Source organism: Drosophila tropicalis, unplaced genomic scaffold (assembly GCF_018151085.1).
Source record: "Drosophila tropicalis isolate 14030-0801.00 unplaced genomic scaffold, ASM1815108v1 contig_628, whole genome shotgun sequence".
Taxonomy (NCBI): Eukaryota; Metazoa; Arthropoda; class Insecta; order Diptera; family Drosophilidae; genus Drosophila; species Drosophila tropicalis.
The window spans coordinates 1-15,696 of NW_027173107.1; the positions used below are offsets into that span (position 1 = coordinate 1).

Sequence of the window (15,696 nt, forward strand, 5' to 3'; positions counted from 1 at the left end):
GCCCGCTTGACCAAGATCCGTTGCCTCTTGGACTGGGAAAGGGAAGCGTAAAAGGAAATATTAGTGGAGTTAGCGAAGCCCGCTTGGCCAAGATCCGTTGCCCCCTCACCTTGAGTGACTAGCCATTTCAGAAAAACCCCTGAATTTTACAATCGTCAAATACTTACTCACTATTTTCACAAAACGAAGATAGAAATATCATATGTAGAAATGACCTAAAGAAATTATTAAGGAATATTTATGCTCAAAAAATAACGCACTTTATATTCAAAACGACACATATTTTCAAATACTTCAAGAAGCTTATCTTAAAATAATTAGCCCAGACAACCAAACAAAAACATTGAGAACCACTTACAAATTAAAAGACATTCCCACTTATGCAGAATTCAAAGAAATTATTCTTAAAAACCATAAATCATTACTTCATCCAGGTATCATAAAAGTCGAGATTGGCTTGAAACAAAAAGGTCAATCACAAAAATCTTTAACGATATGGGTAAACCCTTAGAAATCAAAGCAGATAAGGACTCAGCTTTCATTTGCATAGCTCTTCAAAATTGGCTACAATCAGAAAACGTTAATATAAGTATAACATCAAGCAATCAGACGTGGAAAGTTTCCACAGGACTGTAAACGAAAAGCTAAGAGTTATTCATGCAGAATCTAGTATAGAAGACAAAAAAAAACTAAATTTGAAACTATCCTTTACACATATACCAATAAAACTAAACATCTAACGACAAACAGAACACCAGCAGATATCTTTATTTAAACAGGCACACCTCTTTATAATACACAAGCTAACAAAGCAAAACAAATTGATAAATTAAATGAAAATAGGAACGATTTTGAAATAAATACACAGTATAAACAAGCCCCTTTAGTTAGATCGACGACAACACGCTTTAAGAAAACAGGTGAAATTACCCAAGTTGACGACAAACATTATATTTAAACAAACCGAGGTAGACAAACAACACACTACAAATCGAAATTCAAGAAGAAAAAGAAAACTCATCAAATCACTAATTAATTTCAGAGATCCCAACATTACTATTTCTACTCTTATCAATGGTACACTCGACGCATAATCAAAGCATTGAAATTAATCCCATAAAGGCACCTAATGGATATTTTGTATTCAAAACAGGAACCATGGATTTACCCTCAGATTTTAAATATCATTATTTAACTGTAAATTTAACCAACATACAAACCACTTACAACAACTTAGTTGAGCAGTCAGAACCATATAAGAACATAGTCCACATTCAGTATTTAGTCGAAAAATTAAATCGCGAAATGAACGGCATAAAAATAATAAAGAGAAATAAGCGAGGACTTATTAACATAATAGGCACAGCACATAAATGTGGAACTGTTAGTGCAATCCCACTTATTTCTAAGTCTCGATTGTTAGTATTTAAGTCTCGATTGTTAGTATTTAAGTATCGTTTGTTAGTATTAAGTCGCCTATGGCAAATATCGGCCTGGTGCCGCACTGAAAGTTTTCGCTCTCTTCTTCCGGCAACGAAGAAAAAAATACATCTTATTGTTCAGAAAATAAATAGGTGTTTACATTACATTTAAACATTTGTTATTTTAATGTATCTGTTAAGGACTGTGACGAATTTAATGAAGATCGGGTGCCTATATCATACATTCTTCACGATTTATTTTTACTTTCACACTTTTACAAAATTCTTCGCGTTAATAGCAAGTCTTCGTCAAGAAATTGTGGATTAATTACTAAAAATACTGATTTCAATTCTTGTCCGTCAATTACGAATGGTTGTTTGATTGAACCCATGGCTTTGACCGCGTCGCTACTACCAATCCCGATTAATAATATGTTGCACTCACATTGCTTTGGCTGTTGTATTCTTTTATAAGTCGTTTCGGACATAAGATTGTATTTACTTCCAGTGTCAATCAAAGCATTTATCTTTAAACGGTCGATTATTATCTCTTTATATATACGTGAGATTGATGTGTTTAGTTTTCGTGTATTACTCACTTTGCGTTTTTCCGGTTTCTTGCGACACTCTGCCAATTTGGCCAAATAGGTTGCATTCAAAACCCTTTTTTACTTGGTTTTTACTTTCACAAGAAGCGGCTGTACCTTTGCATTGGGTGGGAGTTACGTTCACTTTTATGGATTTTTTTGTTAAATCATAGAACATTTTTTTTTATCACTCTTAGATTTCTCTCGCATTATTTCGGCGGATTTCAATTTGTCTTTGAAGTCTTTTAACGTCAACGTTGACTTGTCCCTACCAAAGTCTCCAATACCATTAATAACATACTGAATCAATGCAGATTCTTCGATACTTCCTCGTTCATCAGGAAGAAATATTCTTGGAAATTTTCGTTTTTCCCCATTTTCCGATAAGCCCTAATTTCCTGGCATACCGAATGATGTCGGAGAACAGGAACGAGAACCAGAAAGCGATTCAGAACGATAGTTAGTGTCTTGTGGACTGTGGTTTTACATCTAATTTCTTGTCCCCGGCACTAAATTGGGCTTCGATTTTGGCAAGTCGACTCAATACCTCAGGATGATGATCGTCCCTTGAGGCGAACTCGCGGAAACGATTTCTTATGTCCTCCACTATTCCACCGGTGTCTAATCCGAACTCGTCACAAAGGACTTCCAACACGGCTTTGCTACGATGGTTTATCCAATGAACGCCCATTGCTAGTATATTACTAAGGATTCAGGGTCGTAATATAAGCGATAAGCAGCCAAAGGATATCGGAGTTCGCCCAGTAGGCTACGCGATACTAGGTAAAGATGGCTATGGTAAACCGATAGACTATGACATGGATGTGCAAGTTGACCAATGCGTATATATATTTTATTTAATTTTTAATAAATTCTGCAGAGGAGGGGTCAGAAAATATAAAAATATATATGTTTGTTCAAAGAAAAGTAAGTAATGGTGACGCGTAAATGAGAATTATCGCCGCGAGGGAAACTTTCGAGGTGGTTTTCGGTTTAAATATTTTGAACAAAATCTTTGCAATGGTTCGAATATATGTGGGATTGGGTCTGGCAACTCTGTTGAGCGAGGCGAATTGAGCTAAAGACGGGCAGTCGAACCGAAAAGACGAGCGAGAGCGGTTGCAAAAAAGACGAAAGACGAAACGACGCGAAGCTGTAAAGACGACTAATTTCCAACTAAATCTAATTAAAATAATCAAATAAATAGTTTTACATTAAAATAAACTAAAATACTACAAAATAAATATAGTGAATAAAATAAATTCCTACAAATATGGGGGCTCAACCTACAAAATAGGCATGACTCAACCTACAAAGAAGGCATGGCTCAACTTATGTATAAAGAAATAAAAAGTAGTGAGTGAGAAAGAGACAAACTTACACAAAACGACGCAACAGTGAAATCAAACGACGAGAAACAAAAAAAAAACAGCGCAAAACGAATAAGAATTAGCATCAAACGACGAAAAAGTGGCGGCTTACGACGAAAAAGCGGCAAATAAACGGTAAAAAATTTTCAACGAACGACGAGAAAGTGTTTGAATACGACGATAACTGTGGTGACGTGGCAAACGACGTATGTATATATACATATATATTAGTGTGTGTGCGAAAGAGAAAGAACTATGAGCAAACTTGAAGACTTTGGGAATGTGCAAGAGGCACTGAAAACTGAAAAGAAATCTAATATTACATTGTTTCACAAGTTTATTTACGAAGAAGAAGGCGATCGTGCATATCGCCAAAGATTGAGAAAGTTTGAAGGGTTTGATTTTGATTGCAACAGCGATTTATATAAAAGTAAAGTGTCTTATGTGGAAAAGAACTTAACAAATAACGATCTAGTGATTATTTGTAACGTTTTGGGTTTATCGCATGATAAATCGAATCTAACTTCCCATTTATTTCGCAATTTGCAAGTTGGAAATTTGCTAGCTGACCTTGACACAGAGAATGATCAAAACGAAGATGACGACGATGAGTGCGAAAGAGATGGCGATGTAGGCAATATGCAAGACGAAGACGAAATGTTGTCAGTGGTGAGCGACGAAACGAATTTTAGAACAGCTGCAACAAACGAAAATATGCGAAACAAAACGAATCGGGCAAACTCTACAGTCGTGGCCAACAATATTGATACGCAAAGTGCAGTGAATGTCAACATGCCACCACCGAGGTTCGCTTTGAGTTTTCGTGACGTTGAGGACTCTTTACGACCTTTCCATGGCGATGAAACTTTATCAGTTGAAGTATGGATTGAGGATTTCGAAGACATGGCTGACTTGATGCAATGGGATAGTTTACAAAAATTTGTTTTTGCTAAAAGAGCTATTAAAGGACTTGATAAAATGTTTATTCTGAGTGAACGCGGAATTAAAAACTGGTCGACATTGAAAGAATCACTTTTAAATGAGTTTAAAACAGTAATAAATAGCGCGGAGTTACATAAACAATTGTCAGAACGAAAAATAGAGAAAGGTGAAAGTGTTCAAGAATATTTGTTGAAAATGAAAGAGATGGCATCACGGGGTAATATAGAGAACAGTGCTCTTATGCAGTATGTAATTGACGGAATTAATGACTTGAGTATGAACAAAGCAATATTGTACAATGCTAATAACCTAAAAGAGTTTAAAGAGAAAATAAAATGCTATGAAAAAATGCGGGAAAAGTCGAGTAATCAAAAGAGTGAGTCTAAGAACGTTCAAATCAAAAAAGAAAGTGTAATGAAATACGAAAATAAAGAAAGTGGTATAAAATGCTATAACTGTGGGCAAAAAGGACATATATCTGAGAATTGTGACAATAAGAGTAAAGGAAGAAAGTGTTTTGGTTGCAATAATTTTGGTCACATAGCAAAAGACTGTCCAAATAAAAAGCCTGAAAATAGCACAGACGTTCGTAATACTAATAAAATATCAGCTGATCATATGTTTATGTGTAAAGAAGTGTCAATCAACAATGAAAAGTGTATAGCCTTGCTTGATACTGGTAGCAAATATAATATCGTAACCGAAACAATTTATAATCGTTTGAAAAAACCTAAGCTGGCTAAAGTTGATAAAGTTCTATACGGTTTCGGAGATAAAAAGAGAGTGGTTCGGTTCGTTTACGGGAAGGCTTTCCGTAAGCCAAGAACAGTTTGATTTGGTTTTTTTAGTGGTATCATCTGAATTCCTAGATGTTGAAGTGATTTTGGGAGAAGACTTTTGTAAGCAAGCCGAAATAAAAATCAATCGTGATGGCGTACAAATCGGGAAATATAATGATGAAACGGAATTAAGTTCGGTAATGAGAATAAAGGTCGAAAACGACGAAATTGACATTGACTCAAATGTATCGAAAAGTACAAAGTGCGAAGTGAACGAACTTATCAAAAACTATAAGCCGGAAAAGTTAAAATCGACAAATGTTGAAATGCGTATTGTTTTAAAAGACGATAGTCCAATTTATTCGAGACCACGCAGATTCGCTTTTGCTGAACGGTGCATAATCGATGACCAAGTCGATCAGTGGCTGAAAGACGAAATAATAGAACAATCCGAGTCTGAATTCAGCAGTCCGGTCGTATTAGTAAAAAAACGCGATGGCACTCCACGTCTGTGCATTGATTATAGAAGAATAAACAAGGTAATAGTAAAAGACCATTTTCCATTACCTCTGATTGAAGATCAATTGGATCGGCTACAAGGAGCAACGGTTTTCAGCACAATCGATTTAAAGAATGGATTTTTCCATGTAGATGTTGAAAAAGAGAGTCGAAGATTCACCTCATTCGTTACACACAACGGACAGTATCAGTTTTTAAAAGTTCCTTTTGGATTGACGAACTCCCCTGGAGTATTTCAGAGACACGTTAATGCCATTTTTCGTGATTTAACCCGTGCTGGTACGGCTATTCCATACGTCGACGACATTATAATCCCTGGTAAAACTGAAGAAGAAGCCGTCTCCAATCTGAGAAATGTTTTGAAGCGATGTGAAGAATATGGTTTAGTCATTAACTTAAAGAAATGTTGCTTTTTGAAGAGAGAAATAGAATTTTTGGGGCATACTATAAAGAATCAGAAGATATGTATCTCAAACGCAAAGACCAAAGCTGTAAAAAAATTTCCTATGCCGATGAATCAAAAGCAGCTCCAAAGTTTTCTTGGCCTGGTTGGTTATTTTCGCAAGTTCATTGCAGATTTTTCGATTATAGCCAAAACTCTTACTGATTTATTAAAAAACGACGCAATTTTTAGATTCAACGAGAGTCAGATAAAATCTTTTAATTTGCTAAAAGAATTGATAACACAGAAACCTGTTTTGCAAATATTTAACCCCAAGTTTGAAACAGAAGTACATACAGACGCATCGATTGATGGCTTCGGAGCAATTTTATTACAAAAGTTACCTGATGATAAAGAATTGCACCCTGTATACTACATGAGCAAAAAGACGACTGAAGCGGAAAGAAAATTCACTAGCTACGAATTAGAGATTCTGGCGGTAGTTGAAGCATTTCGTAAGTTCCGAGTTTACCTTCTAGGTATGCATTTTAAAGTCATAAGCGATTGTAATGCGTTTGCAAAGACGATGGATAAAAAAGATGTGTGCACTAGAGTCGCACGATGGATTCTTGAGATCCAAGAATTTGATTTTGGTGTTGAGCACCGTGCAGGAAATCGTAGACGTCATGCGGATGCGCTTAGTCGCTACCCTGTTATGATTATATCAGAAGATTACATACACAGTAAATTAAAGAATGTTCAAGCACAAGACGACCAATTGAAGGCTATAATCGATATTCTTGCTCAGAAAACTTCTCATAACAACTATTTTATGAAAGCTGGCATACTTTATAAGTTGGTTAATGATGAAGAACTAATTGTAGTTCCCTCTACTCTGCAACGGGAAATTATTAAACATGCTCATGAAAGAGGTCACTTTTCTGTGAAAAAGACGAAGGAAATAATTGCAAAGGAGTATTATATCCGAAAATTAGATGAGAAAATACAACACCAAATAAGATGCTGCATTCCATGTATAACACTTAATCGAAAGCTTGGTAAAAAAGAAGGAGAACTGCATCCACTGCCGAAAGAAGAACTGCCCTTTCAGACGTTCCACATCGATTTTCTTGGACCCTTAGAGTCAACTCACAAGCAGTATAAGCACATTCTTGCAGTTATCGATGGCTTTACAAAATTTTGCTGGTTGTACCCGACGAAAACGACATCTACGAAGGAAGTAATCACAAGACTACAACAACAAAGTTTAATATTTGGAAATCCAGTTCAAATTATTTCTGACAGAGGTTCTGCGTTTACTTCTGAAGAGTTTAAAGAGTATTGCAAGGCAGAAAATATCGAAATATCGAAGTCGAACGCCTTAACGCTGTTATTATATCCGTGTTGTCTAAGATTTCGATAGAAGACCCTAGCAAATGGTATAAGTTTGTCGGCAAAGTGCAACAAACGATTAACTCAACGTACAGCAGAAGCACACATTCAACGCCGTTCGAACTACTGATTGGTACAAAGATGCACACGAAAGACGACCTTAAGCTGAAAGAAATAATTCACGATGAGATGATTCAGATTTTTAACGACAACAGAGATGATCTACGGAATATAGCGAAGCAGCAGATCCTTCGTATGCAAGAAGAAAATAAGAAGACCTACAACTTACGTCGCAGACCTGCTTCCATATACAAAGTCGGTGATCTGGTAGCTATTAAAAGAACCCAACTTGGAGGAGGTTTGAAGCTGAAGCCCAAATATTTAGGTCCGTACCGCATTACCATGGTAAAGGCCAAAGATACATACGACGTGGTCAAAGATACATTGTTCAACGATGGTCCTAGGCGAACTACGACTTGCGCTGCCTATATGAAGCCGTGGGTTCCCTGTGACATAGACGACCAGGATGCATTCGAGGCGAATGCCTACTAGGATGGCCGAGTTGTGGGATTGGGTCTGGCAACTCTGTTGAGCGAGGCGAATTGAGCTAAAGACGGGCAGTCGAACCGAAAAGACGAGCGAGAGCGGTTGCAAAAAAGACGAAAGACGAAACGACGCGAAGCTGTAAAGACGACTAATTTCCAACTAAATCTAATTAAAATAATCAAATAAATAGTTTTACATTAAAATAAACTAAAATACTACAAAATAAATATAGTGAATAAAATAAATTCTTACATATATAAGAAAGATCTTGCCTGTAGATAGAGTTAGATCCGGTTTGGGAAAATCCTTGAATATAGAATATAGTTATTGGAGAAGTGATTAAATCTCCCTCGATGTTTCCCAAAGAAAATAAGCGCTTACTCCGATTAATGTTTAGAATATACTTGGGAAAGTAATGGTCCTTGCTGCCGAATTTCCTGATGTCCTTTGCATTAATCTCCTTGGGTGCTGCGGTATCCTTGAAGCTTAGTTCACCTTACGGTGAATGTCCTTGTCCTATGTCCTTGTTGATCCTTCCGTTGTGAATCCTTGTATTGAATGGTAGTCCTATTGATGATCCAAAGCAATTTTTTTTCCTCGATGTTATCTTGCTGAGTTCCAAACACTGACTGCCTCTTGCAGTACACATGCTTGCGCTTATATGGCCCCTTGTGCTTTGCTCTTCTGTCTCTTTCACTCTGCTGTTGCTGCTTTGGGTAAGAGAGAGGCACCTGCTTTCGCTGAGGCACCTAGACTCGTTCTATCTGCTTCTGGTAACTTTAGCTCTTTTTCTCTGTTGTAAAAAAAAGCAATGGCAAACAGTTTCATTTTCGGTTGAGAATACGCGACGCGATTTAATCCTTGAGGGCTAATAATTTGCTGCTGCTGCTGCTGTTGGGCTCTCGAGACCGTTGAGATGAATTTTTTGTATGCGTCTCCAGATGTCTAGCCTTTTATATGAAGCCCTCGTCTTGCAGCTGCCAACGACTGCGCTGTCGGTACGCATTACAAAACAATTTAAAAGTAAATGAAATAAAACTTGCCTCTGCTGCTGCTGCTGCGACTGAGACTGCGCAAGCTACCAACATAAACAATACCGTCCACAAGACGCGAAAAAGTCTGCCGACTCTCACACACACACAGAAAGCTAAGGCAGACGTCGCAGCACATGAATCTAGAAAACAACAACTGCAAACGGGTATAACAACAAAATAAAGTCAAAGAATTTGTTTACTTCGTTTGTGGCTGCCTTTTTTTTGACAGCGTCGCCATCCGAGTCGGCGTCGTCGTCTTCGTTGACGTCGGAGAGAAACTTGTACTTGGACTTGGCCATACACACACACACACATCAACTGTAAACAATTGGCATCATTGGCTAGGCCTCCTTCTTCCTCTGTGACCCGGGTCCAGCAATGTAGTGAGTGAGCACAAATAGGTCATTTATATTTGCCCTTTTCGCCATTGCCCCAATAGTTTAGTATTTATCACTTTGATATTTGCACTTAATTTGCCTTCAGTGGTTAGTTGAATGATTTACCTGATACGAATGCTAAATGGGATCATATGTATATATATATATAAGAGATATTTCCATTGACGTAACATAACTGGATGGAAACAGTTTTTTACCATAGAGCTTTTTTAAATTTTGTCTACTTTTTATACCCTTGCAGAGGGTATTATAAAATTGATCAGATGTTTGTAGCGCACAGAAGGAGACGTTTCCGACCCCATTAAGTATATATATTCTTGATCAGCGTGAGAAGCTGAGTTGATATAGCCATATCCGTCTGTCCGTCCGTCTGTGCGTACGCGTTTTACTCAGCCGTCTTAAGAGCTATCGGGCTGAAATTTTTTTCGGCGGTTTTTATTACCCGGCAAAAATAAGGTATGAAAACCATAAGGATCGCACCACTATATCATATAGCTCTAAAACTAGAAGAAACATTTTCATTAAAATCGAGTATGCTATGAAATTTACATATGTGATAATATGAGAGTAAAATTGTTTTGTTTGTATATTGATGAATTGAGTTGCAGAAAACAAATTTTGAACATGTAAAATTATTATTACCAAGGACTGCAAGGGTATACAAACTTCGGCATAGCCGATGTTAGTTTCTTTTGATTTTTTACTTTTCAAGTACAATAAATGTGAAAACGAAAGTTAAATCGAATAGACTTTTTTATTTATATGCTTTTTAAATAAATATTTGTATTATAAGAACTTGTCTCATTGAAGTTCCAGAAAGAACTGACTTAATTCAATATGCTGAAATATTCTAGGCCAACTAGGATTTTTTAAATTGTAGAACCACTTGCCTACTGTTTGGGTAGTTCAATTTCGAATTTATCTACGACAGAAATAATTACAAAAACTTGAGATCTAAGAATGCCTGGGATTTGGCTGAAATTCAGTAAACATATTTTCCTTGTAACAAACACACAGTTCAAGTAATATTCCAAAACAATCACAAAAAAAAAATAAATTTTTTTTTGAAAATAACTATTGAGCGGAAATGTGGAAAGGTACGTGATAGTAAGGACATAGTGTAAGTGTATGACCAAGTGTCCCTTTTTTTCGGAGTAGCCAGTGGAGTTTAAGCTCGCCTCTTACGAGACAGTCTATGATCTGAAACCGCAGATCGAAAGGCGCCTACACATATCTGAGGGGGATTGTGTCCTGATATCGTCAAAGGGAACAATTTCGGATGCCGAGTTGGTGATTGAAATGGCAGACCTTGAGAATTGTGATCCCGGCTCGAATCAGAAAAAACCAAGGATATCCTGCTATGTCGGAACTTGCCTTATAGGTAAATTGACTGCAACTACAGATGATGCTGATGTGAATTCGTCAGAAATTGATCTCGATTTTGGTTCAAGTAACGACTCTTTGGAAAGTGGAGATCCGGCTTCAGATAGGTATGTGTAGGATAAATTCGATATAAAGGAATATTACAAATTTTGCAAACTTAGCGAATAAGTGGCAATAAATCAAGGCGCATCAGACTCGTTGCGCGAAGCTTGCAGTTTGGTCAGATGCGAGATAAAGCCCAGAGCTCCATCGTCTGAAGTGGAAAATGAAATCACAATGTGTCAGGAAAATGTAAAACCACCATAAAAAAACATTTTGCCAGAAAACAGGCAATATGTAATTGTTATTATTGCCACTTGCTCCGAAAATTTTTTCCGCGGTTTGCGGACTATGGGAAGGTGCGACGTCTGACGTTCAACAAAAAAACCCCAGTCCTGGTATTCGCTGGAAGGCTCTACATTGCAGCTGCCGATGACAACACGATGGAATAGGTATTACAAACCCTTTGCTCTTTGGAGAGTTTTGAGGCAGTTGGACTAATTGATTTTTTGGCGCCTGTCACAGGCTATAGCGGTGATTCCACAAGTCCACTATTATTTCGAATAAATAGTCGACCTTCTAGAAAAACAAAATATTAGCTTGGATACCGACAAGTGGGCTGTGGTAAGCAATGATGAATTAGATCCATGTGTGAAAAAAATATAACCAAAATTTGTCGAAATGATGAAGTTACTATTTGGATGGACGCTGCAAGTGTCGAGTTTATAAGGAACAGATGTCATCGTTTGAAGTTCCATTTCTTTAAAATAACATTTCAGTTTTGTCCATAAACTGGGCAAGCAATCAAATAATATATTTTAATTAAATATAGAATTTCTATATAATTCTATTACTGTTTTGACCATAGTTGCTGCAAGTAAACAGAAATAATATTTTTTGATACAAAATTAGAAATATTTTTTAACTGTATACAAATTCTGAAATAAAAGTGGAATAACCCTGTTCGAAAATATAGTTTATTTCTAATTTCTATGTTACTTTTGGCGTAGCATTGTTCTGACGATGAGCTAAATCAGGTTTGATTGGAATTTATCTTCAATTACTATCATCCGCTGTGCCTTCGAATTTTCTCTGTCACATTGTGGATTGTAAGAAGAAAAAAAAAACGTACAAAAACCTTCTATAAAATCGAAACAATTTTAGTTTTTTTTTATTTTTGGCAGCAACGAAATTTGTATCTTTATTATTCCTACAGCTTATTAAAGGCAGCCCATTCAAAAAAAAACCAAAGAAACATGTTGCTCTGCGGCCGCTGCCCCGCTCACTCACTTTCATTTATATTACAACGAAATGCGACACTAAATATTGCCCTCAATGTTGCTATTGTTGTTGTTGCTGCTGTTGATTGCCCGCTTACCTGCCTGGTCTGCCCAAGGGCACGAAAAACCCGCGTACGTTAAGCGGTAAGTGCAAGCAATAGAAAATCTAAATTAAACTTGACTGAATATTCGGTCTATTGAAAATAGGTTCAAAAATGATGTCGAGTTTAGTGAGGAGAGTATTCCGAGCACTTCATCCGATGGAGCAATGATAGAGGCTTGCGGTATGGGAGGCTGTGAGGATAAGGCCAGACCTCATCAAGTCGAATCCGAATCTGAGCTGGAATTGGAGGAAAATGGACTGCGGCCACCATACATGGATATATTTCCGGAAAACAGGCCGTTTGTGGAGGTGGTATCTTCTTCAGATTGTGCGAAGGATTGTTGCCATCTTCTTGAAGATTTCTTCGGCATTTTCCATGATTCTAGAAGCGTTGCATGCCTCTCATTCAATAAAGAGGCTCCCGTAACGGAGTTCAATGGACGACTGTTCGTGGCAGCCGCTGATGAAGATACAATGGAATGGGTGGCAAGAAATATTTGTTCTATGGGACAGTATGAGGCCATAAGTCTTATTAATTTCTTACGGTTAACCGCTGATAGAGTTACATGATGTATATATTTTTATGTTGCGGAATATATTTTGTTTTATTAACGATGAGTTTTGATTCATTGTGTTTATGATTTGGTAGACTCATTTATCTACCGATTCTTATCGATAGCGGTCAGACGATGAATAAAATAGTATTTTAAGTTAACGTAGTAAAATATGAATATATGTGAGACTATTGTTTGGGTTTTTTAAACATATTTTAAAATGTCAAAAATTAACATAATCGTAATGTAGAACTACAAATAACCAAGGACAATTCCTGTAGATTCAGTAAAGAAATGCCGAAATGGCAAACCTTTTTGCCAAATAATAATGGAAACCGCATACACAAACACATACATTCTATACATAGAAGTAGAATATTTGAATTGATTTTCATGATAGCAGCGGCTAAATTGCTCTAACAGTCCTTTGCCGATTTTTAGTGTATTAATGATGTAGTGGTCCGTTGTTTATTTAAATTCTAAGCTTGGCTACTGTTTCAATTCTGGTGGGGGTATTGGTGGGAGAGTGCGAACCACTCGCATCGTGCCGCATCGTCAATGCCGATTACTTTTTTTTATTAATTTTTTTTGTCTGTTTGCGTCATCGCTGCTGTTTCTGCTGCTGTCGTTGCTCTGCTGGCGGGGAATAAAACTCGATGCGCGGGAGTCTTCTATTCACAGTTTACCGGTTGCCTTCTGACCGAAAGATCGAACAAGCCAATAGAGCGCAGTGCCACTCAATCAAGTGAAACATATCAAACCAAAAGAACTCTTAGCTAGTGCAAACATCTAAAAGGATAATATACCACCACTCGCATCTCTCTGTTGTGTCATTAATGTTTGTGCAAAACCAAAAAAAAAAAAAATTATAATCATGTTGAAATTTGTGTCTTTTCGCGTTGATTGCCTCCACGGCGGCAGCTGCCTCCGAGGCAGACAGTCTATTGACGAGTGCCCTCAAAATGGTCAAGGATTGCGGCGACCGATCGATGGTGTTGTACATGAAGGTAAATGCCCCCCTTTCTCTCTGCCATTCCTGATGTCACATGATAATATTTAAACAGGAACGTGCCCTGCACTACTTTGATACGGAAAACGGAGATGTGAGGCTGACAGAGGGCATTGCCTTGGTGAAAACCATTGATATTCCTGTAGGCCGATCTCTCAATGATGTTAAGCCAAGAGGTGGAAGCCCGTGAATCTGAGGTCGATTCTTTTCTGGTGGAGCGTGTTGCCCCCTTCTTTGGCACACACACATTGCAATTCAAGGTCCCCAAGGACTCCATCCAGGATATGCAACGTGCTTTGGAGGAGTGTAAGTTGAACGGGGTGGTAGGAGCAAATATTTATACATTCATACAGATAGAAACATAGAGTAGCACATAGCTGTTTGTGGTCCCACATAAATTATAGCCAGCTGCCGATCTGGTTTGCTAGCATATTGCCAATTTGGGTTAGTAATGTATTTACCAGTTCAAGATGCCGTACTTAAATCCTGTTTTCACTGTTAAATTCTCGCGTCACATACATTGAGGTCAGGCAGAGTTGGTTTTCAATTCAGATTCCCAGGCATCTCTTAGCGGTGCATTGACAGTGTCCATGTCCAAGTGGCAAACTTGTTGCGGCTGTTTTTAGCTGCTGTTGTTAATTGCCTTTTAGTTAGCCAGTTATTATTAGCTAGTTAGCTTAATTATTTGTGCTCCATTTGCTAATGAGCGGACAGTGGACAGCAAACTCTGTAATCAAGCGAAAGTCATAAGCCTGTTATTGATCAATCTATTTATCTATCTATCTGTCTATCTAGCTCGCGGCAAGAAGAAGGAGAAGGAGAAGTATTTGATGCCACTGTTGATGCTTTTCAAACTGAAAATGGCCGCTCTGCTGCCTCTGGCTATTGGCTTCTTGGCACTGATCTCATTCAAGGCTTTGGTCATTGGCAAGATTGCTCTGCTACTCTCAGGCATCATTGGATTGAAGAACCTGTTGGAATCAAAGAAAGAGAACTACGAGGTTGTAGAGCATCCGCACTATGAACACGAGCATAGCTACGGTCGATCACTGCAAGGCGGTGAGGCTCAGAATCTGGCCTATGCGGCCTATCTTATGCAACCTTTCTACTTGGCCGTTTCCACGGGGTACACCTGTTGCTATCAGTAAATGCTGTCTGCTACAATAATCCTTAAACGCATTGGACGTGAATGCTGCTCCCCTGTCAGAAATTATTCTCACCGGGTTACCAAAAATTATGGCCTGCTTCTCAAGACAACTAAGTACTTCCACGACTCCTATTCCACGAGTCGGATACAACCATACAAACTTAGAGAACCCATCAACAATAACAAGTATATAATTGTAACGCTTTGTTGTGACCTCCATCGGGCCAACGTGATCAATGTGATATGTCATCAATGGTTGATCTCCTTTGCTTATTGGCATCAAATATCCTTCCTTTTTACCGGTCTTGGCATTAACAATAAGACATTCCACGCAGCACTCAACAACACGGGCTACCTTTTCTTTAAATTTTGTAATATAATACGATTTTTCTACGATATCCTGAGACTTTCTAGCTCCAAAATGTCCTTGTTTGTGTGCAATCTGTATTATTTCCTCTTCCATCTGCGGGGGAACGACAATAAGTTCTCGATTGGGGTCCTTTAACAATATTTCGTTTTCAATGTAAAAATCTTCATATCCTTTCTCCTGAACTAAGCTCCTAATCAATTTAGTCCAATCATCTGACAACTGTGCCTTCCTTAATTTATGAGTTATAGTGTTAGTTAGCAGAAAACAAGATAAACGGCTCAAGGCATCCACATGCCGCATCTTTGAACCTGAACGATGTTCAATCTGATAATCGAAATCTTGTAGGTACATTGCCCAACGTGCTACACGCAACGGAACCTCTTTCTTTTTCATTGTCATCGTGAACGCATTACAATCTGTGACAATCTGTAGTGCCCAGTT

The 15,696-nt window shown here is 37.8% G+C and overlaps 1 protein-coding gene and 1 long non-coding RNA gene across 2 annotated transcripts; both read left to right on the forward strand.

Moving 5' to 3' along the window:
• The first annotated feature begins 10,293 nt into the window (after positions 1 to 10,293).
• Positions 10,294 to 11,043, forward strand: LOC137578658 (uncharacterized). Its single transcript, XR_011032735.1, has 3 exons — positions 10,294 to 10,467; positions 10,529 to 10,860; positions 10,915 to 11,043. It is a non-coding gene; the product is annotated as an uncharacterized lncRNA (long non-coding RNA).
• A 1,084-nt stretch (positions 11,044 to 12,127) lies between these two features.
• On the forward strand, positions 12,128 to 14,886 carry LOC137578659 (uncharacterized). Its single transcript, XM_068292232.1, is given in 6 exon segments — positions 12,128 to 12,216; positions 12,280 to 12,474; positions 13,616 to 13,736; positions 13,794 to 13,900; positions 13,902 to 14,044; positions 14,534 to 14,886. Coding segments are annotated over 6 exon segments (1,008 nt in total).
• The last annotated feature ends 810 nt before the right edge of the window (positions 14,887 to 15,696 follow it).